The sequence below is a fragment of the Balaenoptera musculus genome, chromosome 2, assembly GCF_009873245.2.
Source record: "Balaenoptera musculus isolate JJ_BM4_2016_0621 chromosome 2, mBalMus1.pri.v3, whole genome shotgun sequence".
Lineage (NCBI taxonomy): Eukaryota > Metazoa > Chordata > Mammalia > Artiodactyla > Balaenopteridae > Balaenoptera > Balaenoptera musculus.
In genome coordinates this window covers 36,239,261-36,260,343 of record NC_045786.1, presented here as the reverse complement: position 1 = coordinate 36,260,343, position 21,083 = coordinate 36,239,261, and the positions used below count along the sequence as shown (strand labels likewise).

Below are 21,083 nucleotides of genomic sequence, written 5' to 3'. Positions count from 1 at the left end.
AGCCTGAGTTGGGCCCTCTGGCTAAAGCTTATGCTAGGACAGCCAATCCATAACTGGAAACCTCCTATGGATTGTCCCGGAGTGAAAAACCACGAGCTGGGCTGATCAGACTGACTTACTCATTTGTTCATTCCTTCCCTCTCCCGCATTTGAATTGGGGAATCAAGCAGGTAGTAGCAGGAGCCAGAATCAAGAGGTTTTTGATTAATGACCACCCATCATGTGAAACCATGTAGCTGAGTGAATTTATACAGTAAGTCCCCTACATACGAACCTTCAAGTTGCAAACTTTCAAAGATGGGAACATGCGTTCGCAGGTCCAATCATGTAAGTTAGTTCACGCGTCTGGTGTACATTTTCATGTGCATGCATCTGCTACAAGTGGTTGTGCTTTTGTGTACTTTACCGTACAGTACTATTTTTTTGTGTGTGTGTTTTTTATGTATTATTTGTGTGAAAAGTATTATAAACCCATTACAGTATGGTACAATATAGCCGATTGTGTTAGTCGGGTACCTAGGCTAACTTTGCTGGACTTAACGAACAAATTGGATTTATGAACGCACTCTCGGAGCGCAACTCGTTTGCGTGTCGGGGACCCACTGTACAGCAGAGTTTCTCAACTCTTAGATATGCGAACTCATGGGAGGAGCGTATCGGGTTTCTATTGCTGCCAGAACTAACTACCACAATTATAGGGGCTTAAAACAACACAAATTTATTATCTTACCGTTCCATAGGTCCGAAGTCCTACATGGGTCTCACTGGACTAGTATCAAGGTGTCAGCAAGGCTGTGTTCCTTTTTGAAGCTCTAGGGGAGAAGCTAGAAGCTCTTCCAGTTTCTAGAGGCTGCCTGCATTCCTTGACTTGTGGCCCCTTCATTGATCTTCAAAGCCAGCAACACCGTATCTCTTTGACTCTTCTTCCACCACCATCTCTTTCTGACCCCAGCCAGGAAAGGTTCTCTGCTTTTAAGAACTCATGTGATTAGATTGGGCCCCCCCCAGATAATCCACGATAATCTCCCCATCTGAAGGTCCATCTGTAAGGTCCCTTCTGGCATGTAAGGTAACACATTCATAGGTTCTGGGGATTAGGATGTGGACATCTTTGGGGAACCATCATCTTGTTGTCTAGCACAAGGAGCTTCTAGAATGCATATTGCCAGGCCTGGCCTGCAAAAATGCTAATCCAGGAGGTTTTTCTGGGAAACCCAAGATAGCTCTAAAGCAGCTGGTCTGCAGACCATCCTTAGAAAAACACGAATATATACAAGTCAGACAGGAAATGAGGGGGCTGTGAAAGGGAAGAGTGAGGCAGGCATACTTAGAGCCATTGCAGGTTCCTTCCAAGATGAAGAGCCTTGGAGCTGGATGTCTCACAAAGTCTTGAGAGTGGCCCAGGGTCACCCCAGCTCTGGAGAAGCAGGATGTACTCTGACTCCTGTTCTTGAACACCTGTGAGAGCCCTGCTTGAGGGGGAGTCTCACAAATCCTCCATCAGCTGAGTTCCATTTGCACCTGCAATGTATCACCTCACGACTCCACTGGAATGTAATAGATTTGCAGAAAATATCTGTGTCTTTTCACCTTTGTGTTCCCAGGGCCTGGGGCATAAAGGTGCTCAAGAAATATTTGTTAAATGAATACATGAATTAATGATTTAAGAGCTGTACCTGTGTAGGGAGGGTGGGAGGGAGATGCAAGAGGGAGGAGATATGGGGATATATGTATATGTATAGATGATTCACTTTGTTATAAAGCAGAAACTAACATACCATTGTAAAGCAATTATACCCCAATAAAGATGTTAAAAAAAAAAAAAAAAAGCTGTAAGTGTGAAAAGAGCTCTCTAAGAAGCATGAGAGAAGTCCCCTGGAGTGGCTGATTTTAATCTGGAGGGCCTAGGCCTTTGAGCTGGGTTTAAGAAGAGAAATGGGGTTGGAAACGGGAAAGGATTCAGGGCAGTGGGAAGAGCAAGAACTAGAGCACAGAGAGGATGCACCAGCAAGGCCTGGGCAGGACCCCAGAAGGCGGCTAGTGTGACCTCATGGGGGGAGGATGGAGAGAGGGGGCTAGAACCTGATAACTCAAGCTTTAGGAAGAGGCCTCTGGCAGCTTTACCTAAAAGGAACCAGACGATGGAGGAGATCCTGGAGTGAGGGGATCAGGAACAGGATAGGGACTGTCTGGTGAGAGAAGCAGTGATGGAGTGAAGAGATTGGGATAACCAGAGGAAGAAGCATAATATGGTGACTCATTGTGCAGGAAGCAAGGGCAAGGACATAGATGGTGCCAACACCTGGAGGGGGGAGGTGCCACGGTCAGGGATCAGGAGGTGGGTAGGGGGCAGCACCGGACAAAGGGGAGCTGACTCCAGGAGGCTGGGACAAGGTGGAGTGGGGAAGCCTTGGAACTGCCAGGGGAGAGTGTCACAGGAAGGTGGCCCAGGCCGGATCCTTGGAGACACCAACACTACAGGGCAGGAGGAGGAGGGGAAGGAAAAGGAGTAGTCAGGAGCAAGACAAGAATTGGGAAGGAAAACTTCATTCACGGGACGATTATTGCAAAAGAGCAAGGTCAACTTTCCCAAGCGCCCCGGAGAAATGAAGCCTAGGACCCGACTGGTGTAAGGAGGCCCCTCTGGGAGGTGGTTCATGTGGGGCTCTGGGCCAGGGGTGCCCCGCAAGTGAGCTGCAAGGGCATGCAAAGCAAGCGGGCATGGGTGGCCACAGAATCACTTCCGCTCGGTAGTGTGCTCTCTTGTGCAAACACGCGCTGGTTTATCTAGCAGTCCCTCTAAGTTAAATCACCCTCCACCTGAAACCTTTGCTGTCAAACATGGGATGGCTGCGTAGAGAGAGGGCCTAGGAGAGCCTCATGGAGATTTCTGCAGCACAGGAACCTGTGAGGAATTCTTGTGACACAGCGGTAGTGGAGTGAGAGGGCAGGAACAGGGGACATCTCAACAGACCTAGACCCCCTGACCCCCACCACCCTGGGAATATGCAAGCCCTCAGCCTTTGAAAACTCAGTCTGGAGAAAAAGGGGTCCTGGGATTGACTGAGATCCAATTGCATGAGCCTGGTAGAACGAGGGCCCAAAACAGAAACTTACTTGAATGAAGGGAAAATAGAGAAGGTGGTATATCTTTCACTCCTGAGCTGTGGGTTGAGATTCACACCTCCTCCACGTGTTTGGGAAAAGTTGGTTCGCTGCCAGGCACAGACTTTGCCATGTGAATAATCTGCTTGAATAGCTCTGGAAAAATCTTTTCCGGTAGAATGAGTCTCCGAGATTAGCTTTTCCCCCAACAGCCAGGAACATAAGCATATACCCTCTGCTGCCTTCTGCTCAGAAGCCCAGCCCTGCAGAAGAAAAGTGCCTCTTGGGTTAAGAAAAGCTTCAATATTGACCCCATCGAGGCAGAAGGTGACCAGCTGGTGGGCAGGTGACCCCTAACCATACCAAGCATGGGGCTGCCCTGAAGCAGGAACTGGAAATGTTGGCAAACCCCCCCAAACCTTAATTCTGTTCCAAAGGCTTACGTGCCTTAACCCACACTGCCTTCCTTGCTTTGGCTCAGGAAGTCACCCTAGAGAACATCAACCGACCCTTGGGGAGATCCAGAGTTTCCAAAATATCTTAAGACACAAAGGGCTTCCGAAAGATTTTTGTTGACTTAAAAACAGACACAAACATTTTACTGAACTATGTATTTCTACATAAACAACTCTGTTACAACAAAATCAGGTAAAATCCACAAAGGTAGACACGTCTTTAAAGGAAAATATTTTTTCCTTTAAGTATAAAAAGATAATTTGCCAAATAACGTCATACTGAAACACATAAAGCAAGAACTGTTAGAAACACAAGAGAAACAGACAGAAATACAATAGTAGTCTGAGACTAACACACTTTCCTTAGTCTTTAACGAATCAGGTAAGCAAAAATTAAAGGTCCATAAGATTATAATTAATAAGGTCAAATTAATACATATAGATTTAATTTTGTTCCCTTCCGAGAATATATCCTCTTTTCCAGTTTCCTGGGAATATTGATTAAAATTAACAATTTATTAGGTCCCAAGAAAACATCAATAAACTCCAAAATGCAGAAATTGTACAGGCCATACGCTCTTTGACAACATTTGTAACAAATGTTAAAAACAACAACAAAAAGAATCAAACTATCTAGAAATTTAAAAGTTAATTTCAAATAACTCTTATGTAAAAAATAAAGTCAAATCTGAAATTACAAGTTATTTATAACTTAGAACACCATAGCTTAAAATTTAACAGAAATGGATAAAGAAATATTCAGAAGAAAAGGCATGTAGCCTATGAGCACTAGTAACTATATCTACTATTAAACAGGAAAAAGTTAAAATGGCATTCAACTTGAGAAGGTGAAAAAATAATAAAATAAAGGAAAAAAATTAATAAGAACAAAAACAAACCAAAAAAAATCATAAAATGGTAAAACAGTAAATTAAGATTTAAAGTCCCAGAATAAAAAGGGAAAGCACAGACACAGAACGTTATGAATGAGAAAAGAAAATACAACAGCTCCAGGCTAGCAAATTTGAAAATCTTAACAGAATCATTACTTAGGAAGTTTAAGTTGCCAAAAACTTACAGAATAGGAAGTAAGTTTAAAGAGACTAATGAGCATGGAAAAACATTGAAAAAATTGTCAAAGAATTATTTCCTAAAAAGGCACTAGACTTGGACAGATTTATACATGTTATAAAAACTTCAAGGAGCAAAAAATTCTAAATATTATTTAAACTGTTCAAGAACATAGAAAAAAAGAGATAGAGCTTCCCAAGTTCTTTTTTTTTTTTAAGAAGTTAACACAAACCCAACACCAATACCTCATAAATACCTCACAAAGACAGCAGAAAAAAAAATTACACAACTATCCACCTAAAATTTTGAAAAATTCCAAAATAATAAGAGCAAACCAAATCCAGAGTAATTTTCTTATTTTAAAGCTCTTACTATTATTATACAAGTAATATGAGAGCCATGTAGAAAAATCTGAAAATACAGATAAGAACAAAAAATAAAAGTCTACCATAAACCAACCCATCATAAATAACCACTGTTAACACTGAGTGGAGACATATATTGAAAGAATAATATACCATGACTAAATCAGATTTTTCTAGAAATGCAGAGAGGGTCTGACATTAGCAAATTGATTAAAATGATTCATATTAAGTTATGATAAAGAAAAACCATTTGATCATCTTTTTCAGATGTGAAAAAAAAGGCATTTAATAAAATTCCAACAACCATTACTGATAAAACTTTCAGCAAACTAGAAAGAGGAGGGCATAACTTTAATATATAAATTCAAATATTAAGAATATCTCATACTAAGAGTCAAATTTGTACTTTTGGAGAAACACTAGAGGTATTCTCGCCAAGTAAAAAATATATATAAAGAAGAATGTACAATATCGGCACAATTTATATAGGTGTTATTTACCATTGTTCTAAAAGTGCTGGTCAGTGTGATAAGGAAGTGAAATAAGATTATTAAAAATATGGAGGTAAAGTTATCATCACTACTCAGAACTATTAACTACATGAAAAAGGCAAAAGAATTAACAATAACAACAAAACTATTAAAACAAAAGGAAATTCAGTAATTGGCTAACTACAAAATAAACAAATAACCAATTGCCAAGTTAAACAAACTAGTAAACAACCACAGAACTCTCTATGCAGAGTTAAGAAGAATGAGGTAGATTGATATGGTACTGACAGGAAGATGTCCAAGATCTATTGCCAAGTGAAAAATACAAGCAGCAGAAGGGTTCTATCATATGGTCAAAATGATAAAACATACTTTAGGAAAAGAAGATTTGAGGACTATGAGTCAACTGTTGACTGTTTATCTTGGGGGCAGAGGGATTTTAATTATGGGGGACTTTCAGTTTCCATATTATTTTTTTTCATAATGCTTCCATTTACACAGCTTTTATTTAACATTTTAAATTAAAAAATCAATGGATTTAATTTTCATTAAAAAAAAGTAGTCATGTACCTTTATACTTACAATAAGCAGTTGGAAAATATAATGGACAAAAGAGCTCATTTACCATAGTAACCACAACTACAAAAAATTACCTGTACTAGAAAAAATATACTGAGGGACATAATACTTTATAAATTTACTGAAATGAAAGGTTAAATATTATGAAGATGTTAATTCTCTCTATAGTTACCTATAAATTTTACACAATCCAATTTCCAATTCTTCTAAATGCTACAAAATGACCCGGAATTTCTTTTGGAACTGTCAATATACAAAAAGTACTAGGACATTTTTGAAGACATTTAATTAATGGGGACATTTAGTCTAAATCTGAGGTGATCAAACTATGTGGTACCAGTGCCAGAATGTACACAATAGAAAGTTCAGAAGTACGCTTAAAGAAATATAAGGATTAAGGGCTTCCCTGGTAGCGCAGTGGTTAAGAATCCTCCTGCCAATGCAGGGGACACGGGTTCGAGCCTTGGTCCGGGAAGATCCCACATGCCACGGAGCAACTAGGCCCGTGAGCCACAATAACTGAGCCTGTGCGTCTGGAGCCTGTTCTCCGCAACAAGAGAGGCCGCGATAGTGAGAGGCCCGCGCACCGCGATGAAGAGTAGCCCCCACTTGCCGCAACTAGAGAAAGCCCTCGCACAGAAACAAAGACACAACACAGCCAAAAATAAATAAATAAATATTAAAAAAAAAAAAAAGAGTAGCCCCTGCTCACCGCAAGTAGAGAAAGCCTGCGTGCACAACACAGCCAAAAATAAATAAAATAAATAATTTTTTAAAAAAAGAAAAAAGAAAATGTTTTCTAAAAAAAAAAAGAAATATAAGGATTGGGTATATAGTGAAAATGGGATTTTGTATCAGTAGAGAAAGGATAGATTTCCCAGTAAGTGATGTTGGGGTAATTTAGAAAATAAATTCCACATGGATCATAGATTTAATTGCTTAAACAAAACAATAAAAGTACAAGAATAAAATACTGGTGAAAATTCATACAACCTTGGAATCAGAATTGCAAAGACCTTCAAAAGCATGACAGCAAAGGCAGCAACCATAAAGGAAAAGATAGATTTGACTAAAAAAAATTTTTTTTAAATCTAAGCCATATATGGAACTTTTTAAAAATAAATTTATTTATTTTATTTATTTCTGGCTGTGTTGGGTCTTCGTTGTTGTGTGTGGGCTTTCTCTAGTTGGGGCGAGCAGGGGTTACTCTTCCTTGTGGTGTGCAGGCTTCTCATTGTGGTGGCTTCTCTTGTTGTGGAGCACGGGCTCTAGGTGTGTGGGCTTCAGTAGTTGCGGCACACAGGCTCAGTAGTTGTGGCACATGGGCTTAGCTGCTCCGCAGCATGTGGGATCTTCCCAGACCAGGGCTCGAACCTGTGTCCCCTGCATTGGCAGGAGGATTCTTAACCACTGCGCCACCAGGGAAGCCCCAAATACATGCAACTTTTGAAAAATAATATTTTTAGGGAAAAAAAAAACTTCTTAGAAATCAATGAGACACATAAACACCTTGTGAGAAAATTGGCCAGAGAAGATGAATAGGTAAATGACAAAAGAATATAGGCTAATAAATATGTTGGCTAGTGAGGGTCACACTGTCATCAAAAAAATGCATATCAAAACTAGCCCCCCCAGTCCCCATGGGAAAACCAGTGTGAAAGAGGGGAATCGGACATTCTCACACATTGCTGGTGGGAGCATAATTTGGTATCATCTTTCTGGAAGGCAATTTGAGGCAAGATATATTAAAAGTCCCCAACATGTGCGTACCTTTTTGTTAGTCAGGATATGTTATGCTGCAGTAACAAAATAACCCTGATATCCCAACAGTGTAACACTTAAAGTTTATTCTTTATTCACAGTACACATCCACACAGGTGGGGAGGGGGGTGTCATGACGGGAGAAGGGGAGCTCTCTACACAGTCACTCAGGGACCCAAACTGACAAAGGCTCCAGCTGACAAAGGCTCCAGCCCTGGGACATCACCACCTGTGGGGCAAGGCAACAGGAAGACTGGAGACCTGCACGGGGGCATCTCACAGTCTCAGCCTGGACGTTGCACATGTCACTTCTGCTCACACTTTATTGGCCAGCATTAGCACCAGGACCCTGAGTGACTATAGGGGCTGGTAAGTGGCATCTCCTGTGTGCCCAGGAGGGAGGGGAGGAGACGGAGCAGTGCTTGTAGCACCCATTACACTTTTGAGCCAGAAAGTCCTATTTTAGAAAGTTATCCTAAGTAAATATTCTGAAAAGTTCATGAAGGTGTTAGAAGAAAGGATTTCCATCATATCCTTGAGTACAACAGTATAAAACTGGAAACAAGTACCCAAGGTACAACCTACATAGATGTTAAAAATGATGCTGTTACATATTTACTGACATAGAAATATATTCACAATATAGTGTTAAAAGGGAAAAAAGCAAGTTACAAAACAGTATATGTATAATAATGTATAATATGATTGTACCTCATGAAAAAAGTAAAACAGCTATAGATGCATAGAAAAGAAGTCTGAAAAGATATATACCAAAATGTTAACAGTGGTTATAATCAGATGGTGTAATAACAGGTGATTTTTTTCGCTTCTTCTTAAAAAAGTATATATTATTTATGTACCAAAAAGGCATTTGAAAAGGGAAAAGAAAAAAAACAGTATTCTTGGGAGAGTCCACTTATCCACCTCATGCTAATTGTTAAATTCTTACATTTGATGCAAGAAATGCCTAATTGTCTGTCACACCATAAGACATTGCTACAACAATTTATTTAAAGTCAGGATTTTATATTAAAAGTGGTCCATAGAGTAAGAACAGTGACACATTCCCCACAGCTGCATATCATCGGACCTGTCAGTCATCCGCCAAAACGTCCCACAGTCTGGACTCCACCGTGGTTTCTCTGGGCTCCTGGCAGGTGCACCGGGGGTCTGTGTGGCCTGGGGTGGGGGCCACTCTTCACAAGGCTCTGCATTCGTCAAAGAGAGTAGGGCACTGTACAATTCCGCTCAAAACAAAAGACCCACAAGCTCTTCTTCTCAAAGATGGATTCCAGAACATATAACATCACCGCCAGGATTATTAAAGACTCCTCTTAGCTATACATATATTTTTTAATTGAAAACCCTTCCGTGTCGTTTCTCCTGCTTCCCCCTGCTGCTTCCTCCCCCAATACACACACACACACACTCGCACACACACACACTCCAAAGTTCACTAGACCATATCATCTGGCTGCCAAATTCTTACCATAATCACCTTCTTCCTGGCTGGTGTTTAAAGAGGAACTGGAAAAACCCACATTCTTGAGATAGGTGTATGAAAAAGACACGTAAAACAACACACATTTCTATACAGGATTCCCTCTCCATGCCGTCACCCCCACCATCCCAAGAATATACATTTATTTTGGGGAAACTATGTATGCAGAAATTGGAATTCTTTTAAACCATGCATGTCATTTAAGAATATATATGGATGTTGATTTGCAGGCTTCTAGTTTAAATCGCCAGTGCTTCAAAATCCAGTCATCTTTTGAGTGAATAAAAGAACCATAGCTATTAGATGGACACATGGCACAAAGAGCCACTCTCAGTGATGAGCAGAATGCAGCGGCTGGCTCTATCTTAAAGGGCAGCCTCTGTCAAGCGCCTCTGCTAAGTCCCATCCCGGCTGCCTGCCTTCTAAGGGCGCACCTGGCCACACCTGACGTCCCTGGCACACCCTGTGGTTGGCTTTGGCTCTCACCCAAAGTTGTCCCCGATTTCTATAGAAAAGCAGTCTTGCCTATAGAAAAGGAGTCCTTTTACAACAGGCCGATCGTGACGCCTCTGAGTAGCACTATATCCCACCCTTTATTTGATGTTTTATGTCAAATGTAGTACATACTGGCCAGGCGTTAGCCAACCACCGTCCAGGCTGTGCCCATGGGCCGCCCAAGTCTAGAGATGTCCATGAGGAGACTGCAGGATGGAGACCAACTGCCCGCTGTGGACAGTCCTCCCGGGGGCCGGTCAGGTGCCACTCAACCTGCTCTAACCACTGGCTGGTCTGCTCCCTTCCCAGTGCTGGCTCCTGTCTGGGAAGGGGCTGGGCAGTGATGGGCAATCCCCCCACACCCCACCTGCCCCGCCATCACTCTGTTTACTGCTCTGCCATTTTGGGGCCTCCTGCTTGTTTTGAACAAACTGCTTTGCCTCCAAGAAAGCCATCACTGAAGAACTCAAAATGTGTCTCATTGCTCTGGCCTCTCAAAGCACCAACATCATTTTAATCAACAATCTCTTGGAAAGATCCCTACAAAAGCAGAATCATTCAAAAGTGGAACTTACTGCTGTAATGAATGTAAATGTAATTCTGATTCACTCATTTATAAGTTGTCATTTGCTGTGGACATATGTTAAAACAGTATAACTGCAACATGCTCTTATCAGGACACAAGAGAGTTTTTTTTCTTGGCACCCAAAGGTCACTAAATGGAGAAGAGAGAATGACTTGTACAAAGACACTGGACCAGGGTTCAGGAGACCCAGATGCAGCCCACGCTGCTGCTCACTAGCTGGGTGACTCAGGGTGAGTCACCTGTCTCTGCTTCCTCTGCAAAATGGGGAATGATCTCTGCCCCGTTCTCTCACCCAGCTGAGGTCTAAAGTGACGGCATGCAGGGGAGCGTGGAAGGGAGGGAGTGCACAAGTTCTGGGTCTCATGTGGACGCTGGCTCTCTTTCAAGGCCTGACCACACTGTCCCAGCCTGTCACTCAGGTGGTTTTCTATTCCCGAGGCACTAGGAAGACTTTATCTCCCCTTGCCGCTCTCAACTGTATCACGCATCCAGTGGGTCTTTGCTTGGAATGAAAATTATCTTTAAGGATCATTATGGTTAAAGGATTCCAAATTTTACGTTGCTATTTTTAGGCCTCAGGTTTCACAGATGCAGAGGAAAAAAAAAAAAAAAAGCTAATTGAGGTTCAGGCAGCCAGTCTTGGAGATGTCAAATCAGGAGACATCACTTGGAAACAAAGACGCAGTCCTAGCTCTCAATCCTCCAGCAGCACGACGGGGCTGGGGTGTTTGTGAGGCAAGGGTTATGCCCTGCCTGCACTTGGCTTCAGATCACGACAACCAAAGGGCGTCAGTGCTGAGACTGGAGCTGGACGTCCTAACACAGGAGGGCCTGGCTCAAGGGAAACTGGGATGAATTCAGCGGGTCATTCTCCTTATATCCCGAGGCTGTTAGACAGGGCTAGCCTCTCGACAGACTGTCTAGGTTGTCCCAGGCCTTTTTTATTTTTTTTTAAAGAAAGTAAATGAAGAAACATTAAGACCTTTAGAGAAAAGCAGAAGGAACTGAAAGTCCAGGGCTTTTGTAAAGGTGTGCTTTCCCTGCTGAGCCCAACTTTGCTTCTCCTTTAGAGAAGCCCCCACTGCTCTTAGCTCCTGGGCTGCATGGTGTAAAGCTGGCTGGGGCCACATAGTGTGGGGCTCTCAGCTCCTCACCTACTGCCTACAAGGGCTCACCAAACTCTTCCACGGTCGGTGAGCGGGGGTCATGGGTCTCAACTGCACAGGGACACAGCAGCCCACCGTGGTAATGGCTCTACTGCTGCCACCGGTTTCTCCAGTCACTGCCCGGAATGTGCAAGTGGCTCTGGCAACTCTATCCTCCGATGAATACGTCACCTGAGCATGCTCCAGTCAGTCAAGACGGCTCCTTCTGGATGAATAAGCTGCCTCATAGACAGGGGTGGTGGGCCTCAGAAGACCCAAGCTGAGGTTTCAGAATCCCAGTGTCTGCTGCTCCTGGGCAGGGGGACTGGCCTAGCCTGAGAAGAATCCTCTTTAGCCCACTGCTGGGCCACAAGGCCAACTCACGGCCAGCCCAGCTCTCTGATCTCCAGGTCAGTAGAGAGCTGCTACCACTGTCCTGAGAGCCATCTGGAGCTCCAGGGAAAGGGCAGGGCCAGCAGCGCCCAGTCACAAATCAGCAGGAGGGCTGACCACGCTTTCCATTTCCATCTGCCACCAGCCCAGTGAACTCCACCAGAGCTGCCCCACTCAGCCTGCGGGTCTCCCCTACGTGTCCTGGTGCCTTCCCCACCCCAAATAAGACCTCCCTGCTCAGGGAGATGGTCTCAGCTACACGAAAGAGAGCAGCAGGACTTGTAAAGTCACCCTGGGGCCAGGGTCACATCCGTGTGTACCCTACCCACCTCCTCAGGCTATTTTATTGTTTATCTAAACAATTCAGCAGGAAGCAATTCTAACGTGTGAGAAAATCCTTCTAGAGGGGGAAGTTCTCTTAGTGGTTCTCAAAGCAGGTAAGGGGGCAGCAAAGCCTCCCCCTCCTTCAAAGGGATTTAGAAATGCCCACGGCCAGGGATTCAGACCATTTTGCCATGCATGGGGCAAATGAAATGTCCACTGGCCCCACTGAGAAACTCAGTAAGAGAGGAGAGGTCCATGGATCTGGTCCCTTCCATAGCAGGAACAGGGGGAGGCAGACCTGGGCAGAACTCCTCTAAGGCCAAGGCTCAGCCACTTTGAGCCCACTCTTTCCCTCACGGGCCTGTGTGATTTCTTTTTCAATTGTCTAAACCCAACAGAGGATCCCGCCCTAGATCCCAAGCCCTGGGCAGCCCCTATACCAGGGACAGTCAGTGGTCCTAGAATCCCCAGGCCACAGGCCTCACTCCTGGAAAGGAAGGGTAGTCTCAGTGTCAGAGGCCCCCAGGGGCAGAGCACCATGGATGGGCTGCTGGGAGGGGGGGGGGGCCTCAGACCAGCTTCTGCTGCTTCCACCGCCACCCTCCCGGCCCCAGGGCCACCTGAGCCAACCCACGAGTATGTCCACAAAGTCACATACATGCCTGATAATGACCCAGTGCACCAGGACGGTGGACTGTCCAACAGGGGCTTGATGGGGGATGTGATGAAAACACTAAATTCTGTTTATACGTTTAATTGAACAAATATTTATTAAGCACCTACTTTGTGCCAGGCACTGTGCTAGGCACCCTCGCTGCGTGCTGTCCCCACAGCACAGTAATCTGCTCAGAAATTAAAACCAAGAAGAGGAACACTGTCGCAACCCTACAAACTGGGGGCAGGTGGAAGTGGGCGGAGTGGATGCAGGCGATTCCCCTGCCAGAAAACGCCTCCACCAGAAGCGTGTTTTCTCTCTTGGGACAAGTCTCTACTAAGTGGTTGCTTTAAAGCATCTCTGTATATACTGAGAGGAAAGCTGCTATCACCACACCCCACGCATTGGTGCCTGGTGGACATTCGAATACTCTGAACGTTACTCAAAAAAAAGGAGTTGGAAAGGGTATTCATACTTGAATTAGAAAATACTTTTTTTTCCAGTTCATATGGTTGCAACAGCCCTTAAGAAAGATATAAACATCCCTGCCCTGACTGCGTAAACGTTTAAGGTAGACCTAGTTCTGGATTCCTGAGTCAGAGTCGTCCAGTTGTCCATGACCTCGCAAGGCCAGAGAAGCAAGGGGAGATTTCTATTCTGGAGAGGAGAGAGTGGACGGCACCCCTGGTTTGGAAACATGACAAACCGCGCCTGCATTTACAGAAGCCACGCGAACGGGAGGACGTCCTAGTGCTACTCCGTGTCACACACACCCTGGGGACTCACGCGCAGCCCTAGTTGTCGGCGCCCAGCTTGGAGAGGCCCCGGCGGAAGTCGTGCAGGTCATCGATCTTCCCGTCTAGCACCTCCAAGAAGCTCTTCAGCTCCACCTTCAGGTGGCGCTGGCGGTACTTGCTCTCCTCGATGTCCGTCTTCAGGGAGCGCACTTTGTCTTCCAGGTTCTGATTGTCTCTCTCTGCCACCTGAAGCAAAGCGAGAGAGAAAGAAGAGTCTGGGGACGGAGTGGGAGGAGCCCCGCTGAGACCTGCGACAGCCAGACTGTCCGTCCCCCTCGGGCAGGCCTGCCTCCCTGGAGGTGTTAAGTGTCCTGCCCCCACCCCCCTGGCATCAGGTGTGTGCCCCTCCTTCCTGCTGTTCTCTGGCAGAGGTGCCAACAGCCAGCGCATCTCGCCTTAAAACGATGCCCCCACAGAGAACACAGAACTCAGCATCCTGCCCAAGGGAGCCTGGTGCTAAGTGATGCTCTTACAAAGTGCCCAGCAGAGGAAGCCTGAAATCCCAGCACATGGGGTTTTCAGCCCCAGGCCCAGGGTGGACAGCAGAGGCCCCCTTTGGGTTCCATTCTGGGAGAGAGCGAGAAATAGCACAAATGGAAGAGTGACTTGTTTCTCTAGGTTCCACTGAGAAGGCGAGGGCTCCTCGGCCCCAGGCCAGCCTCTGGCCGTCAGCGAGGGAGGACTGGCCGTGCCAGACACAGGGACAGTGGGTCTGTGCTCTGTCCGTCCCGTGGTGTTGCCATGGAGACGTTCAAGCTCCCAGTGGCGGGACTGCTGTGAGTCCAAATAAGAGTTTTCATCTTACGGGCATAAAATGAGAATTTTTGAATGGGTGTACAAGAACCAGTTACTAATACCAAGGTTGTGTACCTGAACAAAATGCTCTCAAAGTGAGGAGAACCTCGGAGGTGAAGGAGGACCTGAAAATGCTCCTTCTGTGGATCAGAAATCTGAAGCCAGCGGCGGCGGGGGGTTGGGGGGGGTTGGGGGGGGCCTGTCCAAGGTCGTGTCCAAGGTCACTGGCTGGGGAGGTGCAATAGCCCCTGGGTCTTAGGTTCTCAGCTCTCCTTTCCGTCCCCTGCTCCGCACCCTTCTGTGGTTCTGTAGGGACTTCTGTGGGCAGGAAACAGTCACCTACACTACGGTTATGCACAGGACACCTTCGTATAAGTGGAAAAAACAGAAGACAAACACTGCTGAGTCTACACCCGGGAGCAAAGCTGGCATCTGGCACGTAGTTACGCTGGCTTTTTAGGAATACAAAGTCGCTCTTCTTTACCAAGCAGGCGTGAAAGGGAGAGGCCTCGGAGAAATGGGTAACACAATGGATGCCTTCTCATCTGAGCCCAGATGGACATGCTCCCCGCCCTTACCTCTAACTTCTCAGAGACATATTCACACTCTGACATGAGCTGAGGTATGATTTCACTTTGTTTTCGGAGGTCTATCAACTCCTACAGGAGACAGAAATTGGAAAAAGAATGTGAAAGCAAGTCAGATAAAATGTATTCTTGAAAATCCCCAACTCGTGCATACAATAATGGAAGCAGCTTTCGGAACCTGTGTTGTCTGCGTAAATAATAATGGCGGTGATGTTATACTTAACACACATGAGGTAATTCTACAGGCTGAGTATGTTCCATGAATTAATGCATGAAGGCTGTACACCACCATGAAAAGAGAAGTATGATTCCTGTTTCGTAGATGGGGAAACCGAGGCTGAGAGAGGACTGGTAACTTGCCCATGGTCTCCACCCTCTGTATACAGTAAGTCCCCTACATACGAACCTTCAAGTTGCGAACTTTCAAAGATGCAAATGTGCGTTCACATGTCCAATCATGTAAGTTAGTTCACGTGTCTGGCGTACATTGTCACGTGCATGCATCCTCTACAAGTGGTTGTGCGTTTGTGTACTTTACTGTATAGTACTGTATAGAGTACAGTACTACAGTATCTTTATTTCATGCCCAGGATGTCCGGAAGCAAGCGTAAAAGCAGCAGTGATGAAGCTGGTACTACTGTACTTTTCAAAGTACTGTACTGCAAGGTTAAAAATGTTTTCTTTGGTTTTTGTGTCTGTTTTTTATGTATTATTTGTGTGAAAAGTATGATAAACCTATTACAGTACAGTAGGACACAGCCGATTGTGTTAGTTGCATACCTAGGCTAACACTGTTGGACTTACAAACAAATTGGACGTACAAGTGCACTCTTGGAATGGAACTTGTTCGTGGGTAGGGGACCAGCTGTACTTAGCTGTCCTGTCCCCCAGAAAATAAATGACTGTGTGACAGGGGGTTCTCGCTGCATTAATTTGACAGCAGAACACAACTTCTGATAAAAGACCACCTATGAAAGTTTCCGAGTGCTTTTGTAAATGTTCAGCTCCCTCTTGGATCTGAGTGACTGACTATAGAATAAGTACAACAAGGAGGCTGCAGAGGGTAATGGTCAGGCCTTTGCTCGGGACTATCTGTGCCTTGGTGTAGCTTTTGGCTCTGTCTCTGCGTTGAGGTCCGGGCAGCTGCCAGGGCCGGTCACATGCCCCACAGCTGCCTGCCGTGTCCTTGGGTGGAGATCACCCGCCAAGGCCCAGGGGATGCCGAGCAGCACTGCTCAGAGCCCCACTACCCACCGTCTCCTTTTCTTGGAGTTCCAACTCCAGCTCCTCAATTCTTCTCTTCAACTGGGTATTCTTCTCCTTCTCTCTGTTTATCTCGCTGCACTGCTCTTCCAGCTCGTCAATCTTTAATTAACATCACATGTTAAAGCAGGGATGCCAGTTTACTTTAGTCATTAAGCAAAAGATCACCACAGCTCTTTTAAAATAAACCATAAATTAACCCACTTATAAATTTTTCCTTGTGGCTACAAACAAACTCCACGGGGCCCCCCCTGGGCTGTTTGCTCCTGCTGGCACAGGATGCCCTCATTTAATACCAACAAAGCCACAGAAGTCACAAAACCTGGCTTCAGTATGCTCTGGGCCTCTGGTTTTCTCTCACAGTCACAGGACGGTAAGCTTTAGGTTTGCTTTAAGGATCTGTCACAGGTCGGGGCCAGACGTCCCATGAATCTGTCTGCTTCTTCGCAGAATGACTGTCACATCATTTTAATCATGCCCTGAATGATTCTGTTGCCTTTCAAGGGGTTAAGCGAGCAGGGTAGAGAACCGAGCAACTCGGTGGGACAGTGGCTACCAACTGGGACTCGATGACATTTCAAACGTTTTAAATCAAGATGACCTTTCCCCACTGATGCACGCAGAAGGGGCCTGGCCCGTGGGCCTCTTCCTGGAGAGATGACAAGTGCAGGCTGAGGTACATCCCCAGAGTGCATCTTTCTCTCCTTCCCAAGCCTGACACCTCTGACACTGGGCATTTCCCAGGGGCCAAAGCATGGGTGCAGAGTGGACGGCAGGGGTGTAACCAGCAAGTTAACACAAGAGCACCATGTTGATGGGGTCCCCACAAGCAGGCAGCGGCAGTCCTCAGGGTGCAGGGCACTAGGTGGTCAACATGAGGACAATTCTCAGAGGTGACCTGCACCAGCCCTCAGGATCTGAACCTCCAGCCACAGGAGCCGCCGGAGATCCCACCAACGTCCACATCCCGCCCTGGGAATCAAGTTCCCAGCGCTTCCCACCCAGGGAAGCTGACGCTCCGCGCAGGTCCGCGCAGGGAGCAGGTTCCACTGCACGCACTTCCTCCACGCCCCGCCCCCCCGCATGGCTCCTTGGTTCTTACACTCAGAGGCGAAGCGAGAAACTCAGCTCTTCGCTTGGAAAAAGAAAGAAAGGGCGATCAATCCCTCTGGCAGGCAGATCAGCCCAGCCTCAGAAGGGAAGGTGCAGAGTCAGCACTTGGCCTGCGCCCCTCACCGTCAGCACTTTACGAAAAAACGACACGAGGCAGTTTCACGTGCCACCTGCTCCGAAGTAAGACGTGAAATAGGGGAGTGGTTTCCAGGGGCTCCACTCAGAACGGGTGGGCGGGTTATAAACGGGGGCAAGGGGAGCGAGTACCAATCTCAATGAGACCCATACCCTGAAATCCTGCATTTACGGAGCAGACTGTGTTCACCAACTGTGGGATAAAAGTGCTGACCAGCAAAACAGCACAGCAACCCCAGGACCTCACCTGGGGACCCTAAAGCAACCGCATCAACTCAGCCCAACTCCAGAGCATGAGCGACTAATTACAGGGAAGGACGTGGGTGAATTCTGAAAAAAATCGAAAAGCTCCGATGTCAGGGTAGGAGGGTAGAGGGCACACGAGGGCCGTCCGCATCCACCCACCTCACACGTCAAGGGCGTATTCCTTTCCTTGCTATCTCACATTTTTAGAAAGAGTGGTTTGCAGGGAAGCAGGGTTTCTGAGCAATCACGCCTCACCATCTCCTGAATCTGTTTTCTTCACTCACCCTCTGGATCCCTTTTCTCTACCGAAGATCACTGAACCACAGAACATGCCAGAGGGAGGCCACCCACAAAAGGTCAACCCACAGCTCGCATCAGAGGGTGATCTTTGCGAGAGACAAAGCTGCAATCTCCCATTGATTTCTCTTCTCCTTTGCAATTGCAATTTTAAAACTTGGTTCAGGAAAGGTAATCAGTCAGTTCTGTACGTAGTAGCGTTCCCACTAAGGCAGGCAGGGAGGCGGAGGGGAGGACAAAGGGAGAAGCAGCGGGTCTTCCTTCTGCCCCTGGGACACGGAACTGAGGGCCAAGTGGGAGGCAGTGGGAAGAGGAAGGTCACGGCCGCCCTGGCCCTCCCCACCTTGTTCCGGAGCCGGTCATTCTCGTCGCGGCAGAGGGAGAACTGCCTCTTCCACTGCTCCACGCTGGCCGCCGAGTCCTGCAGTGCCGTGGTCAGCCGGGCGTTGCTCTCCCGCAGGGTCTGCAGTTCGATCTCCCATTTCTTCACGTTGGCGGCGCTGCCGGGCGGGGGCCAGGCGGTGACCGGGAGGGTGGGTGCCGTCCACCCGGCTGCCCTGGGGAGGGGGGACCCAGCCACCCCCTCAGCCCATGCCTCGGGGCCACACCCTCTCCCGCCGGTAGCCTGGAGGCGAGAACCACGTGCTGAGCGGGCCTGGCACCTCCCTTTAGTGGGAACATGCTGCCTTGTTGGGTGATTTTCTCAAGGCATCACTTTAGAAGAGAACAGAATTCTCAGAGAAGGAAGAGATGAAACTTAGAATGAACTCAGCCATAAAAAAGAATGAAATCATGCCATTTGCAGCAACATGGATGCAACTAGAGATTATCATACTAAGTAAGTCAGACAGAGACAAATGCCATATGATATCAGTCTTATGTGGAGTCTAAAATATGACACAAATGAACTTATCTATGAAGCAGAAACAGGCTCACAAACATAAGAGAACAGACTTGTGGCTGCCAAGGGGGAAGGGGCTGAGGGAGAGATGGATTGGGAGTTTGGGGTTAGTAGATGCAACCTATTATATACATAATGGATAAACAACAAGGTCCTACTGTATAGCACACGGAACTATATTCAACGTCCTGGGATAAACCATAATGGAAAAGAATATAAAAAAGAATTATATGTATATATGTATAACTGAGTCACTTTGCTGTACAGCAGAAATTAACACAACACTGTGAATCAACTCTACTTCAATTAAAAAAAAAAAGGAAACTAAGAATGAAGCCACAGACTGTGGTAGAGACCCCTCCCCCGTCTGCTCCCTACTGACCCCTGGCCGCAGGACTGTTCTCTCCTGCCCCATGTCCGTTCCTTCCTGAAATGAGCCTCAGGGATGTAGGTTCTGAAGTGCTGGGGCGGACCCTGGGCCCTCTGACACTCTCATGAAAGCTGCGGACCCTTTCAACAAGCTCCTGACACCCCCTCTCTGGAGCCCAACAACCCCAGGTTTAAACAAACAGCCTGGGTCCAGATTTGAGAGCTGAGGACTTGAGGACAGAGGAGACAGGGGCTGGGAGTCCCCTGAGGGCAGAACTGGGGTTCTAACCGCAGCATGTGTGAGGGAGCCCTGGCCGACCCTAGGTCACCTCAGGTCTGAGGGACGCCTCCACGTTATCACCAAACCACATGATAATCCTCTGTGATCAGTGAAGTTTGAAAAAACAAACTGGAATCAGGTTCCCCTCAGTTGCCGCTCCCATTCAACGCTTCTTTTGTTTCCTTGTTTTGGAGACCAGTGTTCACTGCAGCACTATTTACAATAGCCAGGACATGGAAGCAACCTACATGTCCATCGACAGAGGAATGGATAAAGAAGATGTGGTACATACAGACAATGGAATATTAGCCATTAAAAGGAACAAAACTGGATCATTTGTAGAGACGAGGATGGACCTTGAGACTGTCATACAGAGTGAAATAAGTCAGAATGAGAAAAACAAATATCACATAATATCGCTTATATGTGGAATCTAGAAAAATGGTAGAGATGAACTTATTTGCAAAGCAGAAATAGAGACACAGACGTAGAGAACAAACGTATGGTTATCAAGGGGGTAAGGGTGGCAGGGTGGGATGAACTGGGAGATTGGGACTGACACACATACACTACTATGTATAAAATAGATAGCTAATGAGAACCTGCTGTATGCCATAGGGACCACTACTTAATGCTGTATGGTGACCTAAATGGGAAGGAAATCTAAAAAAGAGGAGATATATGTATAGTTGATTCACTGTGCTGTACAGCAGAAACTAACACAACATTGTAAAGCAACTAAACTCCAATAAAAATTAATTAAAAAAAAAAAACCACCTCAGACTTAGCCACTCTGAAAAAAAAAAAAGAAAGTTTTTGGCTTCTAATCAATACTGCCTGGCTGAGGAGAGTTCTGTCTCTACAGTCTTCTTTTTTTTTTTTTTTTTTAACTTTTAAAAAAGTAAATACAACTGTATTTTAATAATCTGCATTATCTTTCATCCACCTCAAGGTCCTAGAACTGTGATTGGAAAATATATACTTTTGGTTTCAAACACCACAGACTGAAAACATAGCAAAATAATATTATGTGATTAATTTCAGAGTTAATGATTGAGCTGATTTCGGGAAATGGCTTCACACCCATTCCTGTAATTCACTCGTCCATTCAACTGGGATTTAAAAACATTTATTTTTAGGGGTGGAATGTTTTCATCCAGGCAGCCCACTGTGACTCAACCAAAAATAGTCCTCATGATCACCTGATGAGTAAAAGAGGCTGGTCACAGTTTTGTCCTGTGAAGTACCTGACAAAACCCAGGGTCCAAAGAAGGTGGCTGGATCTAAGGGTCCTATGTTCTTTCTGGAATTCCTAGGTCAGATCACAGGAATTAAGCTCCACGCACTGGTCAGGCCAGCAGGGTTGCAGAGGTG

General features: G+C 45.9%; 1 protein-coding gene across 6 annotated transcripts in view; it reads right to left on the bottom strand.

Annotated features, from left to right (window-relative positions):
* Positions 1-8,816: 8,816 nt before the first annotated feature.
* The window catches only part of HOMER2 (homer scaffold protein 2), a 96,268-nt gene continuing 84,001 nt past the window's right edge, over positions 8,817-21,083 (bottom strand). Inside the window, exons 6-10 of one of the 6 annotated variants that reach the window (XM_036843366.1) lie at positions 18,503-18,716; positions 16,360-16,470; positions 15,097-15,177; positions 13,700-13,909; positions 8,817-9,035 (exon numbers count right to left, since the gene is read on the bottom strand). In XM_036843366.1, the coding sequence (XP_036699261.1) occupies positions 13,721-13,909; positions 15,097-15,177; positions 16,360-16,470; positions 18,503-18,716 (595 nt within the window). In that variant the 3' untranslated portion in view covers positions 8,817-9,035; positions 13,700-13,720. Of the gene's footprint in view, positions 9,036-12,931; positions 13,910-15,096; positions 15,178-16,359; positions 16,471-18,502; positions 18,717-21,083 lie in introns of those variants that run through there. The other 5 variants (XM_036843365.1, XM_036843369.1, XM_036843371.1 and 2 more) reach the window with 5 other exon arrangements.